Source organism: Vidua chalybeata, chromosome 16 (genome assembly GCF_026979565.1).
Source record: "Vidua chalybeata isolate OUT-0048 chromosome 16, bVidCha1 merged haplotype, whole genome shotgun sequence".
In the NCBI taxonomy this organism is placed as follows: Eukaryota; Metazoa; Chordata; class Aves; order Passeriformes; family Viduidae; genus Vidua; species Vidua chalybeata.
In genome coordinates this window covers 15,900,000-15,925,557 of record NC_071545.1, presented here as the reverse complement: position 1 = coordinate 15,925,557, position 25,558 = coordinate 15,900,000, and the positions used below count along the sequence as shown (strand labels likewise).

General features: G+C 60.9%; 1 protein-coding gene across 2 annotated transcripts; it reads right to left on the bottom strand.

Moving 5' to 3' along the window:
* On the bottom strand, positions 1–25,530 carry CACNG3 (calcium voltage-gated channel auxiliary subunit gamma 3). Of its 2 annotated transcripts, XM_053957674.1 has the most exons (6): positions 25,451–25,530; positions 25,258–25,343; positions 23,950–24,143; positions 4,290–4,373; positions 2,543–2,683; positions 1–1,434 (listed from the first exon to the last, which is right to left on the bottom strand). In XM_053957674.1, exons 3-6 carry the CDS (start codon positions 24,131–24,133, stop codon positions 923–925), a joined length of 921 nt encoding a protein of 306 aa, XP_053813649.1. In that variant the 5' UTR covers positions 24,134–24,143; positions 25,258–25,343; positions 25,451–25,530; the 3' UTR covers positions 1–922. The 2 variants fall into 2 exon arrangements, with proteins under 2 accessions (XP_053813649.1, XP_053813648.1); XM_053957673.1 differs by lacking the exons at positions 25,258–25,343; positions 25,451–25,530 and having other exon boundaries at positions 23,950–24,277.
* Between the last annotated feature and the right edge of the window lie 28 nt (positions 25,531–25,558).

Genomic DNA, 25,558 nt, shown 5'->3' with positions numbered 1-25,558 from the left:
GAACTTGCCAAACTGGACCATTTTATTGTTTTTCTCGTGGATCTCCCAGCCATTAGGGAATCACACCCCATCGGCGCGGCTGCAGCCGCTCCCGCAGCGCCACGGTCGCGCGTTGCCCCTCGGCTGTGCCCAGACAGTCATCTCTGACTGCGTGTGTACCAACTGCAGGGAAGTAATTCATTTTCTTGCAACGTTAGAGGTGAATTGAACGCTGGATACTTGCTACCAGTCACTGGAGTAATTCTGCTCCTGAGTCCTTTCGAAGGAAGGAGGGAAGGAGGGAGGGAGGGAAGGAGGGGAAGGGGGAAGGGGGGAAGGAAATAAGCCCTTTCGAGACCACAGAAAATTGCAAAAGGATGTTTCTTCCAACCCGACATGACAAAATTGAATTCCAAGCTATTTAATGCATGCACGAAACGCCATAGAGGAACCCAGCCCGAGCACTCCATCCAGCACGACAGGGAAAGGGGTTCGGAACACAAGCATCGCTCCGGCACTAGCTCAGTGCTTCCAGCTCCGGACTTCCAGGCGATTCCACCGAAATGTAACTACCGGGTTAAGGGTTCTCACGGACAGGGCTATCGCCAGCATTTCCATGGACACACAGCTATGGGAACACTGCGGTTATGATCACACGAACGATGGAGACCTCGGGAAGCCGCTGTCCCGGGGGGTTGGAGCCCGCTCAGTCCGCAGGGCGCCGGGGCCGGGGTCCCAGCACGGCCCTGTCCCCTCCCCGCCGGGGTCCCGCTCCCACCGCAGGCGCAGCGGCCTGGCCCGGCCAGTGGCATTTCAGGAGTGAAAAACCAGCCCCACGGGCAGGGGCACGGGGAGCCTCCGGGTTTGTCCTTAAAAACGGGGTTTCACAGGTTACACCGTCACGAGGGTGATGCCATGCAGCCTGCCCACGGCCCAGCCCGCCTCAGACCGGCGTGGTTCGTCTGTTGGCCGGGTTGTTGTGCAAAGACTCCTTGAACTCTTTGGGGATGGAGTTATGGACCTGTAAAAAACCGTGGTCCCGCTCCGAGTTGAGCAGCGTCCCCATGGTAACCTTGGAGGGATCCCTGGAGAGGGTGAACATGGAGATGTCGGTGGAGGGGATGGTGCTGAACCCTTTGCTGATGGGCGACATGTCCCGGGAGCGGGGCTCGGTGGAGCGGGAGCTGGACCGCCGGCGGAAGCGGTACCTGTAGGGGGGCAGGCGGGTGAAGGCCGACCTCTTCAGCAGCTCCGAGTGGGACCTGGCGCGGATCTGGCGGTGCTTCTCGATGTACATGTGCACGGCGATCACCCCCACCATCTCGGCGATGATGAAGGACAGCGCCCCGAAGTAGAAGGACCAGCCGTAGGAGTAGCTCTTCTTGGAGTCGCTCTGGCCCGGGTCCCCCGCGTTGGCCGAGATGTAGACTATGATCCCGATGATGTTGCTGAGACCTGCAGGGGGGACAAGCGGGACAGGCGCTCACCTGAGTGGCAGGAGTGGATGGGGGGACGTGTCCCCACGGGGCACCAACCCTCTCTCTGCCAGCACGCTTGGACCAAACCCCCTTGCTGACCTCTGCCGATCTCCCAGGACACCCTGATATTCCCTTACAATCCCTTATTCCTGTATATTCCCAGGCAGGAGGAATAACCACTGTTTTCTCTAGAAGAGGGACATTTCAGGAGCTGCTTGTGCTTTGCTTTGCTGAGCAGTGAATGCAGGAGCCTGGCTGGTGTCATGCAGCAGCAGAGCCAGCCTGAGGGGTACAGGGGGATCCCCCCAGCATGAAGTCAGGTCGCAATGGCCCTGGGAGCACAGGGAAGCTGGAATGGCTCAGTCTCTTTCCATTTCTGGAGGAGTTCTGAGGCTTTGTTTGGGACAGGGGTAGCCTGTGCCCTGCCAGCAGCCAGTGGGGCTGTGCTGCAGGCTGGGGAGAGGCTGGTGCATTCCCAGATTTACTTAATGAATCGATTATGTTCTCTCTGCTATTTTCTCATCTGCATCAGCAGCTCCTGCCAGCCAAGGAGGAAGAGTCATTTGTCTTTTTGTGGGGAGAAGAAAAACACAAAATAGAGCGGTTCCTTGAGACAAAGACATTGTCACGCGATAATCAGGGGAAGCGTTGGGGAACAGCACAGAGAAATGAGTAATCCAGCAGGAACAGCCTCTCCAGAGAGTGATTTCCATGTGGCAGCCCCTCTGCCTGGTCCTGCTGCTGCTGGCACAGCGCCCACTGACTGGAGGGCAGAGCCCCCGGTCCCTGTCCCAGGGTTTGGCAACCCCCAGGGGAATGGCTGCGCTTGGGGAGCCATCCTGGGCCGTGCCCCCACGAGGGCTCTGCTCGAGGCAGGGCAGGGGGGCACCTGAAGCCCTGTCTGGCATAGGGACCACGGCCAGAGACCCCTGATGGTTTTTCCCTTCTGTGGGGATTGTCCCAGAGGGCTGGAACAGCTCTCAAACCTCAGAATCTCTCTGTGCTGGCAGCCTGGGGGGAGCCACACCCCAGCCCTGCTCCCCCGTGTGCCCCCAGGCTGCAGGAGCCCCCCGGGCAGCTCCTACCTGCAGAGACGAAGAAGATGCCGGCGCTGAGGATGACGTTGTGTTTGCTCTTGTAGAACTCGCTGGCGGCCACGCACAGGCCCCCGAAGAACAGCAGCCCCACGCTGAGGATGGGGAAGATGCTGGACGCCCTCACGGCACCTGTGGGACCGGGAGAGGGGCAGCATCAGCCCCCGGCACCCCCGGCACCAGCACCTGGGAGGGATCCGTGCAAGGGCACCCCCTGTGCTGCCAGGATGGATGGGGAGACCCAGCACTGGTCCCCACCAGGCATCCTCTGCTTGTCATGGAACTCTGGAATGGTTTGGGTTGGAAAGGACCTTCAAACCATCCAGTCCCACCTCTTGCCATGGGCAGGGACACCTTCCACTGTCCCAGCTGGATCCAAGACCCGTCCAGCCTGGCCTTGGACATTTCCAGGGATCCAGGGGCAGCCACAGCTTCTTTGGGAACCTGTGCCAGGGCCTGCTCCTCCCAGGGAAGGGATTCCTTCTTTATACCTCACCTAAATTTCCCCTCTTTCAAGGAAAACATGGGCAGTCCCAAGGCTGGTGAGGGTGGCCCTGCAGACAAGGGACCCTGTCCCCTCAGTGTGCCATGTGCCAGGCACCGTGACAGAGGCTGGACACAAATGACACCCCCGACATGCAGAGCCACACGTGTGTGCCAGACTGCTGAGGGCTCACCCCAAGCTCTGCATTTCCAAACAACAACAGAGGCAGCAGGGGCACGCAGCAGCCCTGGGCCTTCCCTCAGCTGCTGGGGCTGGAAGGGATCCTGGGAGAAGGGCCCTGTGCCCAGGGCCTGGTGCTCAGCCCCAGCCCCCGGCTGACCCAGCTGCTGCTCCTCCAGTTGTTGCTCTGAACTCTCAAATTTCCACATCTCTGCTCACCCAGTGGAGAGGAGAGGGAGTTTAATGAAATGGCTTTGCAGTTTTAGTAGATTAGTGCTGAAGTTCTTCCACCCCCTCTCACATTTAAAGTAAAAAGTCTATTTTAAAGCCCCAGGAGTGGAATTTTAATGGAGCTTCTCTGTATTCCTCTGCTTTAATAGCGGCCCTATTTGAGGGATGAGAGCCCAAGCCAAGGCACAGAGTGTTTTTGGTGCAGCAGGTAGTGATCTGCTGCATTCATTACTCTCTACTGTCATTTTGGAAGCTGATCCATGTAGGAAAGTGGATTGGGCTGGGCTTTAAGGTCCCTTCCAACCTGGGCCATTCTGGGATGCTGTGTGAAAGCCTGGGGTTCTGCCCCGGCGCGCTGCTGGCCCCTGAGACAGGAGGACACTCTTTTCCCAGGAAATCCTGCCAGTTCAGCTCCCTCTGTGTCCCTGTGCTTGGCTGCCAGGGCAGAGCACCTGGCACCTGCTCCTGGTGCTCTCCCAGCAAGCCCGGCCCGGCTGGAGGCTCGGGGAGAGGGACACCAGCACGGAGGTGGAGACGTCTCCCTGTGGGGCTGCACCTGGGACCTGCGGCTCCCAGTCCCCCACGGGGGCACCAGGACACTCAGGCTGGGCAGCAGCTGCTGGGACTGGCCGTGGGGACAGCGGGAGCCAGGCCAGTGTGCCATGTGGCACTGCGGCGTGCCACGGCCACGCTCGGGTAACCCAGAGGGTCCCCGAGGCTGCACGGGGAGCCTGGGGGGCCGTGAGCCCTCAGCCTGCTGCTGGGGGATGCCAGGGGACAGGGAGGGGCTGCCCTGCTGGGTGAGGGGCCCAGGGGATGTGTGCCACGGGGGAGCAGACTCACGGAGGAGATACTCGGCCGTGTCTTGCTCGTAGTCTGCATCCTCAGGGAAGTGGTCGATTTTCTTGCACACTCCTCGGAAGGTTCCTGGGGAAACACAAGCCAGGAAATGCTCAGAACCCTGTGCTGGCCAGGGTGTGCAGCAGCCCAGGGGTCTTCATGCTCTAAGTGGGGACACTGAGGCACAGTGTGGGACTGCTCGGGAGCAGCAAGGGGCAGGGAGGGGCGGCAGGAACTGCAGCATCTCCCCAGAAGAAGGGCAGCCCCCTCAGCATCCCGGCTCTAGAGCACGTGCTCGGGTCATGCTGGCTCTGTCCCCTCTGCCATGGGACCTGGAGGACATGTCACCAGGGACCAGGGCTCCAGACAGCACGAGCCAACCCCCAGGGTGTCCTGCACACTCCCAGGCTGTGCTGGGGGAGCTGAGCAGCACGACAGGCATCAGCTAAAGCCTGAAGGTGAAGCTCTGGAGGAGGCAAGCTGTCATCCAGAGGGAGACGCAGCATCCGAGGGACAATCCCGTTGCTTTGGGAACTGTGGGAGAAGGGGATGCACTGGACACCAGCTCCACAGCACAGCCCCCAGCCTCCTCCTTCTCCTAGCTCTGGGCCTCCACCCACCTGCTCCCGGTAGCCAGAGCCAGCAGGCTCTGCCCCAGAGCTGCCCCCGCAGAGTGTCCCTTTGCTCTGCAGCCACCAGGCACTGCCAGAGCGGGGCTGCAGCCACGGAGCCCCGGCACGGCAGGCACGGGCAGAGCAACACGCCCGCTGCCCGAGGCAGCGCCGGCCCCACAGCACCTACTCACACTCTGACATCTATTTTGTCTCCTTTACTCCCTCTGTTCACCAGCTGATGCTCGTCGTCATGGCAATGCTGAGCCACCTGACACACAACTTCAGCCTCCGAGCGCGCACCACAACAGGGCTGCGATCCCAAAAAGGCCCCTCTGACCTCCAAGGAGCCCCCCAGGGAGGGAGCCCTGCCCCTGGGAGCTGCGGCTGGAAATGGCTCCAGGGACGGATGGGGGAGCCGCTCAGGGTCCTGGCTGGGGACACAGCGGGGCCGCGTGTCCCATCCTCAGCCACCAGGTCCCCGTCCCCAGGGACGGCTCCGCCGGGCCTGGCTAAGGGACACCGGGGGACGTGCCCTGGCTCTGGAACCGGCTCTGGGCACTCGCAGTCCCTGCTAACGCCTCCCCAGCACCCAGCTGGGCACCGAGAGCTGGCACAGCCCCGGGCACGGCCCGTGCTCGGCGGACGGGCTGGGCTGGGGGCTGCTGCCGCAGTCGGGCTCCTCCCCGGCCCGGAGAACGCCAGGCTGCTGCTTCCAGCGCATCGCAGCCTCCTCCCGAGCCCTTTCCCAGCCGCTGGCCGTGCCTGCGCCTGGCTGCGTGCTGGGAGCCTGAGTCACAGCCCCGGGTTGGACTCATCCCCGGGTTGGTACCCGCTCCCCGCTCGCGGTCTCGGTGGTGGATCTCAGTCATTTCCTCTCCCTGCTGGTGTGAATCCCAGTTAGCCAGCTTGGCTCATCGCCACAGCTCCCTGCCAGAGCCCAGCCCGGCAGCAGCTGGTTCTGGGCAGCGGGGCTGTGCTGGGAGCCCCGAGAGCCGGCCCTGAGCCCCCCGGGCAGGAACCAGAGCTGCCTCTCCCCTCCTTCAGCAGGAGGGGTCAGCGTCGGCAGCCCCAGCTCTGCCACCAGTCGGTGCCATCAGGCAGCTGCCACCTCCCTGCTCACTCTCTGCTCACTCTCTGCTCACCCTCCGCCCTGCCGCACACCCCGGCAGGAGCAGAGCAGGTCCAGCCACGCTGTGCCCCAGCCTCGCCCAGCTGCAGCTCAAACTCTCCATGTGATGGTCTCACTCAATCCAGGGAATCCCCTCCAGCTGGGAAACCTTCCAGGGCTTTCTGTGTCTCGCAGCAATGGGGCCGCGGGGCGCCCGCAGGCTGTCCCTGTCCCTGTCCCTGTCCCTGTCGCTGTCGCTGTCGCTGTCCCTGCGCGGCGGCCCCAGGCTGCGCAGCGAGCCCTGCCTTTGGCCACGGGGCTCCACTGGGCAGCGATGAGCTCGTACTCCACACTCAGCGGCCGCAGGTCCCTGCGGGCATCCCTGCCCTCCCTCCCGTCCCGCAGGGCCGCTCGCACCCCGCGTTATCCTTCGATCCGCTCAGCCCCGCGCCGGGAGCTGGGAGAGCCCCCCAGAGCAGCCCCCAGCCCCGGGCAGGCTCCTGCTCTCCCCGCTCCGCGGTGCCGCTGAGCTCCCGCACCGCCTTCATCGGCGCACGCAGAGGCAATTAATTGATTTGATCTCAGGTTGTTTTCCTCTCAGAGCCCCTCTCCCCAGGGAGGCCTGGGGGGACGGGGAGGGGCCTGTGAGGGAAATACGGTTGTGGTGGTGGAAATACAGCCAAGAATATCGATCCCAGCCCGACGAGCCAGAAGACTAAAGAGCTCCAGTTAGGGTGTTAAAATCTCATTACTTTTCATCTGGTGGAATGGTTTTCCAGGGACCATTCTGGGTGCTACTGGTGTGTGCAAAGGAGGAGGATGAGCTGAGACCACTCTTAAATGAGAACAAAATTCCTTGCTGCCCTCGTAGTGGCTCAGCCAGGAGCTAAGGTCACATTCCAGCCCTCAGCTCTCTGCTCCTCCTGATAAATCCAAGTGAGTTATCTCCCAGGTTGTGGTTTCCAGTAATGGCCTTCCTAAAGCCACTGTGTTACACTGAATCCATCTGAGGGCAGTGACGGGTCATTATGGTCTAAGTTCTCTGAAAATTAATATTTTGGAGAACCAGAGGTCGGCGCTGAGCTGGGGAGTGCTGGGGTAGGAAGGAGCCTGCTGCACCATCCCAGAGATGCTCAGGCTCTGCACTCCCTGAGTAACAAGAGCAAGATACCTAAATATCTCCAAGGAATTAAAACTTCAGGGCTCATCTTTTTTTACCTCCCACCCACCTCCCAGATGCTTGGAGAGATGGAGAGAAATTCATCCATATTCCTTCCCTTCCCCAGCTCCAGGCTCTGCAAGGCATCCTGAGGCTCTTTGCACAAGGTCCCTGGTGTGAGACTGCAGAGCTCCGGGGTTTTGGGTCCGTGTTAGCCATGGCCAGCACTCAGTGGCCACTGCACAGGGCTCAGTGGGTGGCACCGAGCAGCTCCTGTGGCCCTGGGGAAGGCTGTGGAGGGGGGTCTCAGCCACCCCCCAGCACATTGTTTGCCTCCTGCATCACCAGATTTTCAACACTGAGTTCAAAGACACACAGCAGCTTAGAAGAGCATCAGAGAAGGCTGGTGGGGTGGCTACAGCCCCTGATCCGCAGTGCTGAGCAGCCCCCCTGCAGCTGCTGCTGGAGCTGAGGACCAGGGCTGTTCTCCACCAGGCCAGGGAAGCCCTGGGGAGCCAGGGGACCTGTCCTTGCCATCCCAGCAGCTCTGTGACCCCTCAGACCGTTACTGCCACCGCCACCTCACACATGTGCTGGCCCCGAGCCCGCCGGCGAGCGGCCGAAGGAAGGCAAGACCCCGAGCCCCCAGCCCCACTGCTGCTGGGGTGGGTGCTGGGCTCCTCAACACCTGGCAGTGGGAGGAATCCTCCTCCTCCTCCTCGGCAGGACTGAGCTGTCCCGCAGCACATCCCGTCGGCCCAGCAGCCCCACACCAGCTCCCCCGGCGCTTCGGGTGGGATCTGGCTCCGTCTGCATTTCACACCCTCTCCCCCTCTCTGCGGTGGTGGCTTGTGCCTGAGCAGAGGCACCTACACAGATACGCCTGTTCCGAAGGACATTTTTTCCCGGTTTTATGTATTGAAAAAACCCCCACCAGTGGAAAAAACCCAAGTCAGATGAAGGGAACGCGGGAGCGAGGAGGCAGCAGAGGTGGCTGCGGCGGCCGAGCGGAGGCCAGCGTGAGCACACCCCTGGCAGGGGGACAGAGCCTGAGAGCCCCCGGGGCTGGTGGCGTGTGGGGAGCAGGAGATGCCCGGGATGGGCATCCCCACGGGGGACACGGCGAGCACAGCTTGGCACTCACACCACGGGTGGGCTGGGAGCTCCTGCCAGCGCCAGCCCGCGAGGTGCCAGTGATCGGCGCGTGGCTCAGGGACTTCACTCCCTCAGCAGTGCTAAACGGGAAAAAAAAAAGGGGAAAAAAAAAAATCTACATTTTGACAGTGACTCATCATCTCCCATTCTGGAATCTGTGGGGTTGGTGCAACCTACACAAGGCAGTTCAGAAAAGCAAAACAATTCTGAATAATAGAGGAGGAAAAAAAAAAGTTTGCAGCTGATGGGTAATTTCCAGCCCTTTGCTCTGAGGGTTTTCTCATTTTTCCTCATTAGAAAAGTAATCAGGTAACACTCTGGAGCTGCTTCCAGGGGCTCCCCCCACGCTCTCCTGAGCTTCCTTCCTCCCTGTATCCTCCCAACCTTCCTCCCTCTGTCCTTCCACACTGCTGGAGCTCATGGCAGGAAAACACCACGCTCCTGGGAAGATGCTGGGGTGGGGTAGGCAGGAGCAGGGGCTGAGGTGAGTGCAGGGCTTCTGGTGGCCCCTTCTCTGCTGTCCCCGCCGTGGCACGTGGCAATGGGCAGCAGCTGCCAATGCCAGGAGCATCATGCTGGGGAGGAGAGCACTCATCAGCATGTCTAAGGAAATCATTTCATGTTTTATCTTTAACAGTGGATAAACATTGATTTTTATTTTAAAAGGTAATTGACATTCCTATGAGAGCGCAATGAGTGCTGGAGCAGCCGGAATTGGCGTAAATAAGCCGTGTGCTAGAAATTAATGAGCTTCACTGATTGAGTTTATCTGTTTAAATTAATACAATTCTGGCAATTATAAAAAAAAAAAAAATCTTTGAAAAAAAAATCTTTGGTTTGTTTGCCTGCTTGGAGACATTGATGGTAAGAGATGGGGCAGGGCAGGAGGCCTGGCCCAGCTGAGCCTCCCAGAGCCCGGGGCACCAGGACCTCCCCCCCGTGCAGCCAGAGCAGGATCCCGCTCTCCCTGTTTAATGAACATTTTAGATTTACTTGGGTTGATGGATGAATTCTGGGAAGGGTTTGCCCTCCAGCCTCTCCCCTGGCTGAAGGTAACAGGGGTGGCCAGCTCAGCTCTGGGAGATTCCTGATCCCACATCCTTCTCTAGCAGGGTGTGGGGAAGGGGGTCTGTCCTGCAGGGTGGGAGCTCTGTGCCCGTTTGGCAAAGGGGGCTTGGGCTCATCCCCCTCCTCCCCTTTCCACCCTCCGAGGGCTGGCTAGAGCTGGAAGAAGCTCCCAGCCCAACCCTGGTATGAGTGCCTGGTCTTTAGGGTCTCTTCCAACCCAAACCACTGATGATTCCATGATCCCGTTATCCAGCTGGATAATTAACAGACAGATCCAGACACTCGTTTGTAGGAGCGAGTTTGACGCACAAGTTCCACGTCCAGAACACTGGGGACAAAATCTGCCCAGCCAGGACCAGGGGGAAAACCAAGAGTCAGGGGTGTAAAACCTGGATCCTCTGATGCAACAAGCTGCCAGAAATCCAGACAAAGGGAATCTGTGGGTGTGGGTGCTCGGGTGTCTGCTCCCAGCCCGAGCTGGGCAGAGGCCGGATCATCCCCAGGCTGCTTAAGCACCTATTTATACCAAGGAGGAGAGAAGCTGCATTGTGATGGGGAGCTGGAGGTTTCACTTCACCGGTATTAAAATGTCCTCTGAATTTCTAAAAACCTATAAATGACAATTTCATAGCTGTGAAGCGTGGCATCCAGCACAGGGGAGTGCTATTTTCGACTCCGTGTTGACAGCTGAAGGGGAATGGATCACAGAATTAAAAACTAGTTGCTGCTCAGGTCCAAGCAATCATGGCTTGATTATGCTTCTTATGGGCACACAGAGGCAAGTCCGAGGCACCAGCACAGACTCCTGGTGCTTTGAGAGGTCAGTTCACAGAGCAGAAAACAATTATAAGCCAAATCACTTAGGAGAATGGATTTAAGCATAAAAGCACAACTGTGTACAGAGAATGATTTAAGAGTGTTTTGCCCGAAAACTCATCACCATGACGGGAGTTTGCATTGGTTTAGAAACTGCCTGGCTAATAAGCAAACAGCTATAAAAATAAAAACAGGCCCAACAAAGAGAAGAAAGGAGATATTCATAACTCTGAATATAAATCAGCAAGTTGGAATTGTAGGGCGCTGATAGAGGCTCGAAGAAGCAGCAGAAAAGCCTCAGAACGTCCTTCCCCAGCGCACTGGGATGAGCAGCAGCAGCAGAAAGGAGCAGTGCCACCGCCCGCCGCCAAACAACGCGGCAGCGTTAGTCACAGGCCCCAGGAATGTTAAAGAACTGATCCCAGCACGGCGTTTCGCACGCAGCTCACTCTCATCCCGGGCCCGGGGAGGGCGGGAGGGCCGGGCTGAGCCGTGCCAGCCGTGTGGAATGCTGCTCCGGGCAGGGCGGAGGGGCTGAGGCGCCGCTCTGCCCACCCCGCAGCCCCTGGGCCAGCACTGGGGGCACAGGCAGGGACTCGGAACGAGGGGCAGGCCACGGGCACAGGGCGACACGGCCACTGCTCACACTCGCTTTGGTGTGTGGGCACACTGTCACAGGCTGGGGCAGTGACAGGGACAGCAGAGACGGCAGGTGAGGGTCAGAGCGAGGGCCAGCAGGGACATCCTGGTGTACAGCAGCCTGGAAAAACTCTCTGGTTCATGGAATCATCACAGGATTCCAGAGTGGCCTGGGCTGGAAGGGACCTCACAGCCCATCCAGTGCCACCCCTGCCATGGCAGGGACACCTCCCACTGTCCCAGTCCAAGCCCTGTCCAGCCTGGCCTTGGCACTGCCAGGGATCCAGGGGCAGCCACAGCTGCTCTGGGCACCCTGTGCCAGGGCCTGCCCACCCTTAATATTCCCTATTTCAAGGAGAAGCAGCTGCTTAAATTCAGGATCAACACCACAGTCCCTGTTTGAAGGAGATGTTACCAACTCCATCCCATAGAGAGGGGGCTCCGGGCAGAGGCTCGGGAGGTGCTGGAGGAGCCCGGTGGGCAGTGAGCCCCTCCATGCCCTCAGCACAGCCTGACCTCAGCCCAGCACTGCAGGCCCAGGGCTGCAAACAGAAAATCCTTCTGCAAAGGAGCCCCACAGTGCAGAATATCCAGGCTAAAAATATGTAAATGGCCATGAAAAGCACTGTCAGAGCTGCAGCGCAACGAGCCAGTCGCCAGAAGGCAATTTCGAATTTCTGAGCTCGCTGCACGAGGCATTAAAAAGGTCACTATTTCTGAAATAAGGATCTTTACAAATAAACACATTTGCCGAGGCCTCGGTGAGTCATGCCAGAGCGGAGCACAGAGCATTTCCACCCTAATGCTCCTGACAGGCCGGGAGCAGGGAGATCTTTTCATGTTTACAGTTCATCAATAGTTATTACAGCTGCACAGTCAATCTTTAAAGCACATTTAGCCTGGGAGGAGGCTCGGCAGGTTGTTTTCCCTGAAAAAGTGATATTAAATTTATTACGTTCTTCCTCTTTTATAGCATAGATTTGAAGGCAAGTATTTGAAGTTCAAATACATGACTGCCACTCCAGCACCTGCCTTTTTTAAAATATATCTATACTTCTGTCACATCTTCCTGGTATAAATATTTGAAGTTTTCAGCTGATGTGTTAAAAGGGCCTCGATCCATCACGGCCTATTTACTGCAGGGAATGCAGTGGGCATTGTGCTGCCGGTGTGGGCGGGAGGTGCTGGCATCCCGCAGCTCCCCGCCCTCCTCCCGGCTCTCCCGGCTCCCCTGGCCGGGGCTGCGGCTCGGGTCCGGCCCCGGCGGCTCCGAGCGCAGCCAGCCCGGCCGGATTTAGCTCCTGCCTGCCGGAGGCAGCGCCGCCTCCTCACCATCTGCGGGAGGGAAGCAGCCCCGGGGAGCGGCTCCAACGGCCCAGATGGGGAAAGCGATATTCAGGAGTAGCACCATAGTTTCACTCCTGGCTTTTTTTTGGAGAACAAGAAGGAACTCTCCTGCAGACGGAGCATCAGGAGAGAACTTTGCTGGTGAACCAGTGAGCGACGCCAACCTCATCTCCCCCATCCAAGAAATAAAAGCTGCCCTTTTGAGCTGCCCAGAGACCCAGAGCCACTCCCATGGCATTCCATATTCTCCCTGCCCTGTTTGGGAACACCTTGGCACTACTGCACCGGCAGCAGCCTCCCTGCCTGGGCAGTGACGGGGGAGGGTGCATCTCGTCCCTCACACACCACTTTGGGATTTCAGAGCACCAAAAGCCCCCAGCAGACAGCAGCCAGCTGCTCCAGGCCCCTGAAACACTGCCCTGCCTCAGGCAGCCCATGGGACTCCTCTGTCTGAGGCTGTGATGTCCCTGCCCACGCTGCACCCTCCGGCCCAGGCAGCAGGACCCTGCTCCTGGCTACAAAGCTGCTGCACTCAGGTCAGAGCTGGGCAAGCTGCTTCGTGATCCCTGAGCCACTGACACCATCACCTTGGCCATTAAACAGCCTCACCTTCCCCAGCTTCCCAAACCTCAAAGCACAAAATCCTTTGCTATAAAAAATTTGAGCTTTTAAACAACCCCAGGTCCATCTGGCCCTGCCATTCCAAACACCAAACAGCCCCAGCTCCCCATGGCTCTGCCCTTCAGGAGCCAACGAGAGCTCTGAGGGGAAGAGGAGGAAGATGTGAAACTCACCCAAGGCTTTCCACCCTCCTCTTCTGCATTAAATCACAGAGAGAGCCCATCCCACTGCTCTGCAGCCAGATGCTGCTCTGCCAGCAGTCCCGAGGACAGCAGGAATTCCACCGGCCCTGGCACTTACCTGGGGCTGCCCCTGTGGCTTTGCTCCCCTGTTTTCAGCTCTGGGTCGAGCCCAGGGCCCGCGGCGTTGCCCTCAGCCCACAGCACACATCCCTGCAGGGAGGGCCGTGCCTGCAGCAGCCCTTGATGGCTCTGCCCCAGCTGCAGCCCAGCAGCTCCACCTGCTTATCACTGAGGGCACCCTCCTGCTCTCGGGATGATGCTCCAGCAGCTGGAGAATTCCCTGGATGGATGGATGGATGGATGGATGGATGGATGGATGGATGGATGGATGGATGGATGGATGGATGGATGGAGAGCAGCCCTGAGGAGAGCTGGAGAGGGACTGTGGACAAGGAATGACAGGACAGGGGGAATGGTTTCACACTGACAGAGGGGAGGCTTAGATTAGATTTATGGAAGAAATCCTTCCCTGTGAGGGTGGGCAGGCCCTGGCACAGGGAGCCCAGAGCAGCTGTGGCTGCCCCTGGATCCTGGGAGTGCCCAAGGCCAGGCTGGATGCGGCTTGGAGCAGCCTGGGATGGTGGAAGGTGTCCCTGCCCACCGCAGAGGGTGGCACTGAATATCTTGAAGGTCCCTTCCAGCCCAAACCATCCCACAGTTCCATGACTCTGCTCTCCCCAACTTAGGGACGGGTAGGGGAGCACTGGAGAGATGCAGATCACGAGCATCTGCTCGCTTTGGGTGCTCAGCTGGAGCCGGGGATTTCGCAGCCCTGGAACAGGCTCTGCGCGGGAGGTGACGCTGCTGTCACAGCGGGGCTGAGCCCCCGCCCAGAGCCGCTCCTGCCTGCTGCTGGGACGTTCTGCTTCTCCTGCTCCGTGGAAGACTTCCCTTCATCCCGAAGGGGAGATCGGCTCGAACTGACGTCGCAAGTGATCTCTAGAGAGTGACTGAGCTCGTGTGCCCTGAGCAGCCCCTGCCTAAGGCACAGAGCTGTCCCCGAGGCCCTCAGTGGGCGGCACGGACGGTGTCACACGCACCGCAGCAGGCGGGCTGCGCCATGGACAGCAGCTCCCGCAGACCCGATGGCACCACGACCGCGGCCCCGCACGCTGCAGCGGGCACAGGGCCCGTTCCGTCACCGCAGTCCCGCAGCCCGGTGTCCCCCGGGGCCCCGCCGAGCGCGGTGCCGGCAGACGGGGCTCCGGGGGGAGGCGGAGGCGCGGCTGTCTCGCACCTCAGCCGCGGTGAGCCGGGGCTGGCAGCGCAGCCGCACGGCCCCGGCTGCGGGGATGCACCGGAGCTCAGCCGGCGGCATCGGCCCCGCGGGGACGGGCTGAGCTCCCGGGAGCTGCTGCAGGCTAATGGGGGGCGGCAGCAGTGGGAATTGAGGCAGGCTGGGGCAAGAGGCAGAGTAGATTTAATGTTACCATACGCGGTTATTTCCATGCGCACACCACCTCCCCCAGCCCCGCTGCCCTCGCGGGATCCCTGTGCCGCTGACGGGGGACAGAAGCAGCAGCCCCGGCTCCCGCTGCTCCCCGGCTGGGGTCTCACACCCCGCTGCAGCCCTCCTGCTTCCTGTGCGAGCGCGATCGCTCCGATCCTTCAGCCTCTCACGCTGCAGAGAAGGCCGGCGGCTGACGCGCAGAGAGCACGTTCATCCCTGGCTGGAGCGTGCTGAGGAGCGACAAGAGATTCTCCCAGCACGGGAGAAGGAGTCCCTGGGCCGGTCGCAGCCCCCGGAGCAGGCGGGGCGGGCAGGGCATCAGCCCGTGCCCATCTGGAGCGGCCCGGCCGGGTGGCACAGCTGCTGCGCCGCGAAAAGGCTGCGGGGCTGAGCCAGGCTGCTCCGGCAAATGGAGGATTTGGCACGGATGCCGAGCATCCCGGCAGGAACGACTGTCCCAGCTGGCCGGGACACACAGCCGGGCTGGCAGCGGGGACAGCTGCCGGGAGGTCACAGCGTGCCTCGGCAGGTGACAGTGACCTTTCCCAGGCGGGCAGCAGCCCAGGGAAGGCGCAGCCCCTCGCAATGCTCTCGATGCCGCTGTGCGATGTTCTCAGGGATGCTGAGGTGTCACACACAGCTGCAAGAAGCTGGTGTTGAACACCCAGCTGAGCATCACTGGCCTGGCCTGAGGTGTTCCTGTTTCGTGTTAGGAGGGAGCCCAGAGGGGCTGGAGGTGCCGTCTCTGGGACCAGGCAAGTTCAGGACACGAGCTGCTTGATGACAATGCCAGCAGCACAAGCCAAGGCTGATTTTAGTAAATTAAATCAGGCACACCTCAAAAGGGCCATTGCTTGTCAGTAGTCTCTCTGGGGTGCTCTCCCCTCCCCTTGTGATTCCAGGCACAAACTGAGATTAAAGGTATAATTAGGGGACAATTACCAAAACACCAGTGAAATTGGAAGTGTGACCATTCAACAGGCATGAACACAAATGTCAACCTCAAACGCCACCTTTGTCACTGCTCACTACTGCCCAAGTCCCTCAGGATGTATCACCCATGCCAACATCCCCATGAGTGCCCAGCATCCCCCAGAAAGGCTGGGAGGTCACATGTCCCCCCTTGTCCCTGTCCCCACCCCCTGGCTCCTGACCACCTCTCCTCCTTCAATACAAAGCACTTGGCAAGCAGCAAACACACAGAGCCCCAGGGAGGGTGACAGGATGGCACCAGGGACTGACCTGCTCCCAAACCTGCCCACTGCCCTTCCTGCCACCCTGGCATTCCCACGGGGCCGTATGATTAAACAGCACCATTCCCAGGGACCTGGCTCAGGAGCAGCTCAGCCTCCCTCTGCTGCCCAGCAGCACGAGATTTGTCTTTACACTGTGGTGTCAGGAGATAAGAAACAGGCACTGTCTGAGGAAATCATCACACCCTATCGCCTGCTCAGCAGGCACCATCCCTCCTCCTGCCATGACTGTGAAAAACCCTGATGTGCTCAGCCTCTCACCTCAGAGTGAGGGATCCCTGCAATGCCCAGGGGCTGAGCGAGCCCAGGGGTCCTGACACATCCAAAAGGGACCAAGAGCCTTCTGCAAGAGGCCCCTCCACTTCTCCTCCTCCGGGCAAGGGATCACAGGATCCTAGGACCCCTGAATTGTTTGGAAGGGACCCAAAGACACAGGACAGCTCAAAGCACGCAGCATACCCTGGCCTGGACGATTCATCCCGAAGACACTTCAATACCTGTTGCGGGTGGAAGGCTGGGAAATCCCAGCAGTGTGGAATGAGAACGTTCTGCAGCAGCCCCGGGCTGGCCCAGAGGCGGGCCAGGCGGTGTTTCCCAGGGCTTGTGTAACAGGTCCCGGTGCGGGACGCAGCCCCTGCCCCTCCCCGCACAGCCTGCGGAGCCTCCTCCCCGCCGCAGAGCTGTCAGCACGCACACGCCGAGGGAGAGCCACCCGTTGTCACCCCGGCACTGTCATTCCTTATCACAGCGGATGTCTTCTTAATCAGAGCCCTTATCTGGAGCTGCTGCACTCCCCCAGCGAGCCGCGGCTCCTCACGGCCCGCGTGGGACTGCGCGGGGCAAGCGGCTCCCGGCTCCTCACCCCGAGGAAAGCTTCCCAAAACCTCCGGAGCGGAGCCCATCAGCCACAGCAAACGCAGCCGGGAGCCCTCAGGAGAGGCGTGAAACCCCCCCTCCCCAACTCCACACCGAGCACTGACCCAAAATGCGTCCAGCAGCTTCAGGGCATCTCCTTCCGAGGGCCACTCCCAAGACTGAAGCGGGCTGGAGGTGCCGGAGCCCAGCTGGAAAGCTGGGCAGCCCTTCTGGAAAGGGAGTGGGCGGCGGGCAGGACCCCTCCTCACGTCCTCCCCGCCTCCCCGCGGGCACTTTGCAGGCGCTCAGGCACGGGGGGCACCTTTCCCCTGGAGCTGCCCCAGCCCCGGCCGCGGCCGGCGCCGCCGTTAAGGGCAGCGGATGCCCGGCAGCTGCCAGCCGCACCTGTCAGCAGGTGAGGCACGGAGAGCCCCCCTGCCGAGTGGGACCCTCGGCAGCAACCCGGCAACCCCCCACACCTGCGGATCAGTGCATTTATATACATTTCAGAGCAGTTTTGATTTTCCCGAAAAAGGAGGTTACCGTCTATTTATGAAGCGCACACTGTGTTCATTAAAAATCCATGGTGAAACCCATGTGAACAGGAACCACGGAGAGGCGAGGAGCACTGAGCGAGATTAATGCTCGGCTGCCTCACCTCAGCAGAGGGTCTGTCCCCACACCTGGCCTGTCCCCTGAGCAGTGCCTGGGGCTGTGCCAGGGGGCTGTGCCAGCGGGCCAGCGGGCACGCTGCGGGGGGACTTCCGCGAAGCCTGGGAGGCGAGCCCTGCTGAATCCACCTGGCTTCACCTTTCAAAAGGCAACACTCATGCTGAGAGAGGGGATTTACCAAAGGCCACGCAGCTCTTGGCAGTGGAGCCGGGCATCGCTCCCCGGCTGCTCCAGCAAACGTCATCGCGGGCGCCTCCCGGCCAGTCCCCACCTCGCTGGGAACGCGAGGATCCCGCACCCGTCCGTGGGGCACCCTCCCCTCACCACAGCTGCCCGCAGCCCCCAGCGCCGGGGCTCGCAGCCTTCGGCAGCCATCCCTAATTATTTACAGCCGGCGTGGAGCCAGTGACCTTGCATGGGAAAAAAACCACTTGAGCCTCATTCAAATTCAGCCTTCCACCTCTATTACACGGGAACAGCTCCGGAGATGACAGGCTCTGCACCACGCCTATGCAGCAGTAAAATGCCTGTTTCTGAGCTGTTCACAGCGTTTTACTCATCACGTGCTGCTCGCAGGCAGTGAGGGAACCGGCTCTTTAACCCGCCCCACAAGTCAGGATTTTTTGCCCAGAAAACACCGCAGCATCCCAGCAGGGTGAATTTTGCACCCTCTGCTCGAAGCAGAGCTGGTGGCAGCGAGCTGAGGCACAGCTCCTCCCCGGACACTCTCCAGCCAGCCCTGGAGCTGCAGGCACGGCTGCTCGGAGCCACGGTGCCAGCTGGCAGGGGCACGAGACCCTCTGTGCCCAGAAGGATTCTTATGACTCGTGGCATTTGGCCATGTGCCACAAGAACATGGCTCTGGAGCAGCCTGAGGGTCCAGCCGGCCTCATTTCCATCTCCATTAGAGGACAGTAATTCACTTTTATCCAACACATCCTCCACCAAGGCGAGGCTCAGGGATTCCCTAAACCCAAGGCTGTGCCTGGGTGTTGGACGTGACCCCTCGCAGAGCCCCGTGCCCAGGGCTGTGTGACAGCAGTGCCAGGGCTGGGCTGTCCCTGCTCCAGGCTGTCCTGAGGGGAAGTCTCGCTGGTAATCCCATCAGGCAGTCTCAAACAGGTAACTGTCCCTCTCCACCTTCATCCCTCACCTCTCCTTAGGTGCCTCCACCACATCCTTTATCTCCATCGCACAGGAAATCGCAGCACGTCCCAGCCCTCAGGAAACAAAGAGCAAACACCCTTCCCACCACCCCCAAACCTGCCTGGCTGCACAGACCAGCCCTGCCCCCCTCCACCCCCTCCAGCCCACGCTGCCAGTCCCCATCTGTGCACCCCTGCCCCACAGCTGCCATCCCTGGGGTCTCCTTGTGGCACCCCCCGGGCAGAGCCACGGCTGGGGTCATTGTGGGGAGCCATGCCAGGGGTGCTGGGCTGCTGGGCAGGGTGGTCAGCGTGGTCGTGGGGCAGCCTGGCAGCCCCACCAGCAGCACTGGCACCGAGCTGGACCGGGCACTGCTGAGAAGTGGCACGTTGGGGTGGTGATGAGAATCTATCACAGACACTGACCAGACAGAGGAACAGGATGAGCAGCTCCTTAAATACCTGCCCGTAATGAGTAGCGAGAAAAAGTGCTCCATCATGGGTGATTGCAATCTCAGGGACATTTGCTTGGCGCTTTTAAAAATTAAAGATAATAACTTTCTAACAGAAACAATCTTGCTGTCACCTTGGGGAAATTCTCTGCTTGGCCTCACTCAGAGGGCTGAGAGGAGCTGGAGGCGGGGGAAGAGCTGGTGCCCAGCCAGGGCAGCGCCTTCCAGCCCGATTTAACGCCTTCACTGCGACCCAGCTCAGCTCAGCAGAGCCAAAACCAGCCACGGACAAGGCCAACAGGGAAAATGGACACTCAGGAGCAAGGGCAGGTCCTTTCCTGCACCTCACACCCCTGCCAGGCCCACTGGAAAGGGGGAATAGGAAACTGAATTAAAGAATTAAACATCGGGGACTTTGATATGGGAAGTAGCAGGCCACACACAAGTGGCTGATGGGAGAAGCTGATGGGATCAGATAAAATAAATCTGCAACTGAAAGGTCAAGGCAAAACAAGAAGGAGTTCTGTCATTGTGTTGGAAGGAGCTTCCCTGACGGTGTAAACCATGACTGGATCATGACAGTGTAGCTGTCAGTCACGGAGCAGAAGTGACACATGCTTATTTATTCATCAGATACTTCTGTTCTGTACTTGGAGACAAACAGGCTCCCGGATTCTGGCAGGAGCTGGGGGGATGCTGAACAGCGACTGCAAAGTGTAAACATGGAATGGGGAGGACTAGAGAACTTCCTCCCAGGAGCATTCAGAGAATGGGCTGAGAAGGCTTCTGAAGATCTAAAATGGATTTTTATAAACCTTGGCATTCTGTTGAATTTCTAGAAGAAGGGAGAAGCTGGTTTAGTGCCAGGAGTGATGCGACGGGTAGTGGCAGGAGCTGTGTCCCCAGCACTGCCCATGGGTTAGCAGAGGTGGGAACAGAGGAGGAGGCAAATGTCAAACAGCCTCTTGGAAAACAGATTTATCAAACTTCAAAATTTTTCCTGATATAGTTACAAATTCAGTTGATAAAGGAAATCAGTAACATAATACATTTAAGGGTTCCACAGGGTATTTGATTTAGCTCTCCGGAAGAAGTTCAAGACCCGTATTATGCAGAACCAGCAGTGCTTTATGAACGGGGCTGGGAGCTCACAGGGACAGTCCCTCCATCCAAGGGATGCTCCTGCACGGGATCACCTGTGACAAGGACAGCGCTGAGCTACGGCAACAGCTTCATTGAGAGTATTGAATAAAACATGAAATAATTGGGAGTAAACCAGGGAAATGGCAGAGAAAAGAATGATGGGAATATTGATGAATGAGGGAGGTGGGTCAGGCAGATTTGGGCAGCTCGGTACCTTGGGCTCATTCAGCCGTGGCCATCTCCATAGAGCCAGCTCCAAGGATTAGGAGTGAGGAACCAGGAGAGCAAGTTCCAGCTGGGGGTAGGAGAGGCTGCTCAGTCCCACTGGATGGGCTGGGGGTCCCACCCCCCTGGGGACTCCCTGTGAGGGGCTCAGTGACCTCAGTGTGCAGCCAGACTCACAGCAGGCGGAACATGGACAGACAGCCCACGTGGCTACAGGAGACCCGGGTAGCAGAGATTATTTCTTCTGCTCAAGGGGAGTTGGAGGAGCTCATGAGCTCTCCAGTGGAACCCCCGGCCCAGGGGCACAGCTGATCACCCTCGTGATGGGTGCAGCCTCCAGGAGTGACCATCCACCCACCACTGAGCTGCAGGAGCTGCAGGTCAGGTGCAGAAAGGACTGGGCAGGGTCCTGAGGGCTGTGGGCTCAGCTGGTAGTACCTGCAATGTTGCATGTAAATCCAGACAGGATCATCCCAAAAGAGCAGCCCTGAAAGCTCCCCAGGCTCCGCAGGGAGGGACTGCTGGCTGGCAAAGGCTGTGCTGGAGCTGCTGTGGGGGACACTGGAGGGGCCAGGATGGGCCCAAGGGGGAGAGCTCAGCCGAAGGACAGCTCTGAGACACAAGATGTCTGTGTCCCCTGCAAAACACCCCACATCCCACCCCAGAGGAATGCAGGGTGCTGAGCATCCTCTGTGAGGGAGGCAGGCAAAGCAACGCTTGGCCTCCTCCAGAAATGACAGAGCACTTTATTCTGATGAGGGAAATGAAGGAGGAAAGGAAAAGTACCACATCGCCTTAAAATATGGTATTTTGAGCAGCCTTGGCCAGATCCTCCTGCTCCTTCTGCCTGTTTCAGATCCGCATGATGCCATGGAGCCAGTCCCAATCTACACCACGCAGCAGGGAGGACACGGAGCCTCCCTGCATTTAATGATGCTGCGTTTAATGATGCTGCATTTAATTAAGTTTGATGAAAACCAAAGTTCTGTTACTTTCTTGAAAACACCACTAGCCTAAGCAGCTATTTCTCAACTTCAGCTCTCTCCCCAAGGCACCGTGTGCTTCCCTCCCTTCTGAGCCGACACAGCAGGCACACGGGACAACGAGTGACACTGGAACGGCCACAGGGGACACACACCGAGCAGCGCCGGTCACACCTGAGCTGGACACACAGGGGACACCTGCCGAGCGTTCACATAAAAGCGATAACCAAGGATCCAAAGGCTGCGATTCCAAGCAGACTCTCGCGGCCCAGCAGGCTGGAAACACCTGCCTGGGCTCCAGCTATTGAGTCAACCGCTAATTTGTGTTTCCCAGTGTGGGTGGCTCTCCACGGGTCTGCGGCGGCTCCATTCAGCATTTATCCGCTCTCGCCGAAGGGCTTGTGACGCTCACGTGGTGCGTGGCTCCCACGCAGGCGCTGCGCCGGGGCCGCCGGGGATGCTCGGAGCCGGCGCTCACGTCGGGCAGCTCCGCGCTGAGCCCCGCTCGCCCGGCCGGAGCCGCGGGGGCTCCACGCGCGATTCCTCCCCCGTCACACGCGCCCGGCCCCCGCTGGCGGCGGAAAGTGCGCGGCTGAGGCGGCTCCCGAGGGGCAGGGAGCTCTGCTGGGTGCTGAGAGCATTTGTGCGCGGCAGGAGAAAGCGGCCCCTGCGACAGACCGTGCTCGGTCCCGGCGCGGGGATGAAGCCTCTGTCCCCGCTTCAAGCCCGACGCAGCGAGCGCACAGAAAGCGGCGGGCAGCAAGGCCCTGCAGCGGGAATCACACTGCACCTGCCACGGAACGGGAGCGGGGCTGTGCCCCCAGCGCTGCCCCGGCTGCGGGGCTGCTCAGCCCCCGCCCCAGCACGGTCCTTCCCCCGCACCGGCTCCTGAGCCCTGCGCAGCTCGGCTGGGGGAAGTTTTCCCTTGCCGGCACCGCGCTGGTTAACAGCCTGCCAGGCGCCTTCTCCTGCAGAATTCAGGAAGGTGATAAGCAGCCCCAGCACGTCCCCCAGCACCGTCACAGCCCCGTATGCTCCCCCCGGGCACCGGCTGGGACCCTCCCTGTCCCTGGCGGGGCGCCGCAGCCCCGCTGCCCCCCGCAGCCACGCCGGGGTGACGGAGCCCGCGCCCCGCACGAGGCCCCGGGGGTGCCGCAGGTACGGACCGAGCCCGCACGGCTCCACTCCCACCCCCACTCCCACTCCCGCAGCTCTCGGGGCACCTTCGCGGGGTAGGATGTGGAACGGGGAGTGCTGAGCCCATCCGTGCCCTGCTGCTCCCAGCCCCGTGCCCAGGCACAGGGTGGAGGGCTGGGATCCAGCTCCGAGCTCTGCCATGGCACTGCCAGGCCCTTTCCCGAGTGAGCTGTGCCCAGGGCAGCGGGGCCTCTCTGGCTCCTTCCAAAGCAGTGATTGATCACAGTGAGGGAAACATAAAACATTGGCTGGGAAAAAAAATACAGGTAGCAAACCAAAGAATTTTGGATATTACTCATGCCTCCAGTGATCCCATCTTGCACATCCCTGGCTCCTTGGCTCCCTTAGCCCAAGAGGGGAGACAGATTATCTCAAATTATTTATTATGAAATTAGAGCATGATCCAAACCCTCCTGGAATCAATAAGAAAGCTCTGACTGACTTCACGGGGTTTAGGACTGAGCACCAGGAGCAGACAGGGTATTTCTGCATCCGTGGCCGTGACTCACCGAGAACTTTCCAACGTGGAGGAGCAGCTCAGCGCCGTGCCTCGCCTGCCCCCGCCATGGAGGGGTCGCTCCGGGGCTGGGGCGGTCTGACACGGCCAGGGCCCCACAGGGCAGTGGGGCAGGTTCTCCTGAGCACACAGGACACCCGCTGCTGCCACTCACTGCCAAAGTTAGGGCCCAGGGTGATGCCATCGGCCATTTTTAGCTGCGCAGGTACCAGCACCTGGCTCTGTTCAAGCTCATCTTTAACCACAGCCTGTGGGTGCTCAGAGACACCTCGACCAGCAGCTCTGGGGCAGACCTGCCCCAAATTGTGGCCTGTGCTGCAGGAGGGCGGCAGCTGCTGGGGCCTCGCCAGGCAGGCGCTGCTGCGGGAGGGAAGCAGCGGGGCGAAGCGGCGAGGCCGGGCAGGCGGGAGCTCGGCCGTGGGGCAGCCGTGGTGGGGCAGCCCCGCTGTGGGACTGCCCAGCCGTGGGGACGAGCTGCGCCGGGGCAGCGGCAGCCCAGCCTGCCCCGCTGTGCTGCCCACAGGGAAAGGGCTGGCGCTGGAGCTGGGGCTCGGTGATGAAACCGCCGGGCGCGGTGGGTGCCCCCCGGTGACAGGGACCAGGGGCCGGCGGAGCCTCGGAGAGGGGCAGCAGCCGCGGGCCTCTCACTCCCGCATTCCTGGTCAGGAGAGGGACCTGTGGCCCCTCAGCCCGGAGCTCCCCGGGAGGACACAGCGCGTCTGCCGCCGCCAGCGCCGGTCCCCAGCACGGGGGGAGCCGCAGACCCGCTCCCCCCGGCCCCCGCGCCCCGCCAGGAGCGGCCCCCCCGAGCTTCCACCTCGGTGCCGCCGCGAGTGCCCGGGGAGGGGTGCGGAAGGCGGCAGCGGGGAGCGGCGGGGCCGCCGGGCCGGGGGATGCTCGGATGGCCGGGGGATGCGCCGCTCGCCGGGGGCCCGGATCTGGGGTGGGGGGTCCCGCGATGCAACCCTTCCCCCGAAGTTTTGGGGCCGCGGGGGTCGGTACCTTCCAGGCAGCACGTCCTCCAGAGCCCCGAGTGGGTCATCACCTCCTCGTTCTTGCGGCTCGTGTCGTTGTCGCTCATGGACTTAGTCCTGCACACGCCGCGCGAGTAGAGCCAGTAGTCAGTGCCCACGGCGATGGTCATCAGGCTGAAGGCTGCGAAGGCTCCCACCGTGGTGACGAGCATCTGGACGCCTCTGTCACACATCCTCATGCTGCTTCATCCTCCGGCGGCGGCTCGCAGGGGAAGGGCCGGCGCCGCCGCCCGCCGCCCGCCGCCTCATGCCCCCGCGGCCGGCGGAGAGCCGGGCCCCCGCGGCGGCGCGGAGCGGGGCGGCCCGGCCCCGGGGAGCCCGGCAGGCATGGCCCGAGCGCAGCCCGCGGAGCGCAGCAGCCCAGCCCGGCGGAGCGGCTCCGCCGTGCGCTCCCGCCGCCTCTCCCGGCGCCTCCCCCGCGCCGCCCGGCCAAGGCAGCGGCGGGGGGCGGCGGGGGCGGGGGGCAGCGGGGGGCGGGACCCGCGGGGGGCTGCGCCGCCGGGACACCGCCCCCCGCCCGCTCCGACCGGCCGGCGGCGGGGACGGCGACCGGCACCGGGGGGACGGGGACCGGGACGGGAAACCCACCGCGGGGTGCCGGGACTGGGCGGGGACCGGGACCGTGACTGCCCCGGGAACCCCACCCCGGGATGCTGGGATCGGGACTGCCACGGGAGAAGGGGCGAGAGACCCTACAAGAAAACCCGGACTGGGCAGGGGGATCCCTCCGCTGGGTGCCGGGACTGAGCGGGGACCGGGGGACCGAGACCGCCTCGGGGATCACCGGGATTCTGGGACCGGACCGGGGCTGTCCTGGGACATGGAGCGGGTGGAAGTCCCCTCGAAGTGCCAGTACCGCCCAGGGACAGTCACCCACCCGCACCAGCCCCGGCATGGGGCCGCTCGGTTCCCTGAGTCCCCCCAGCTCAGTCTGCTCGGCGCCTGAGCTGCTGCACCGCTACCGGGCACCGGTGGCGCTGGGACAAGGGGCTGGGGGCCACACACCCACACAGCGGACCCCAGGGAGGGCACAGCCCCTGCTCACGCTGACACGGAGCTGTCCCTGCCCCGGCAACCCGGTGTTTATCCCTTGCGCAGGAGCTGGCTCAGCCTGAACATCCCTCGTACCCACAAGCCACTCCTGCACCATTCCCAGCAGTTAATCCCCCTGCCCTCTCCCTCTCCGCTGCCTCCTCATCTCCCTGAAACATCCCTCAGCCGGGTGATGAGCCCATGACTCATGCGACCTTTCCAACAAGCCCTAGAATACACTTACCTCTGGAATTCACGGTCCTGTAAGGGCCACGGTGAGACGGGAAAGCGAGTGATTTACACGGTGCCGTGTGCTTCCCCAGCCCTCATCTGCATGCACTCACATGGAAATACTAGTTATTTACTCCAAAAAGGCAAACAGAGAATTATGAAGGTACTGAGAAATTAAGAATGCGAAAATTAAGTAGCTCCTCAACCTGCAATCACCGTTTGTGCTGCTCCCCAGGCAGGGCGCGCTGATTGCTGCCCCGCCGTGCTCCCTCCCCAGCTTCCCGCTGGCTCCTGGCTCTGGATCCCCCAGGTTC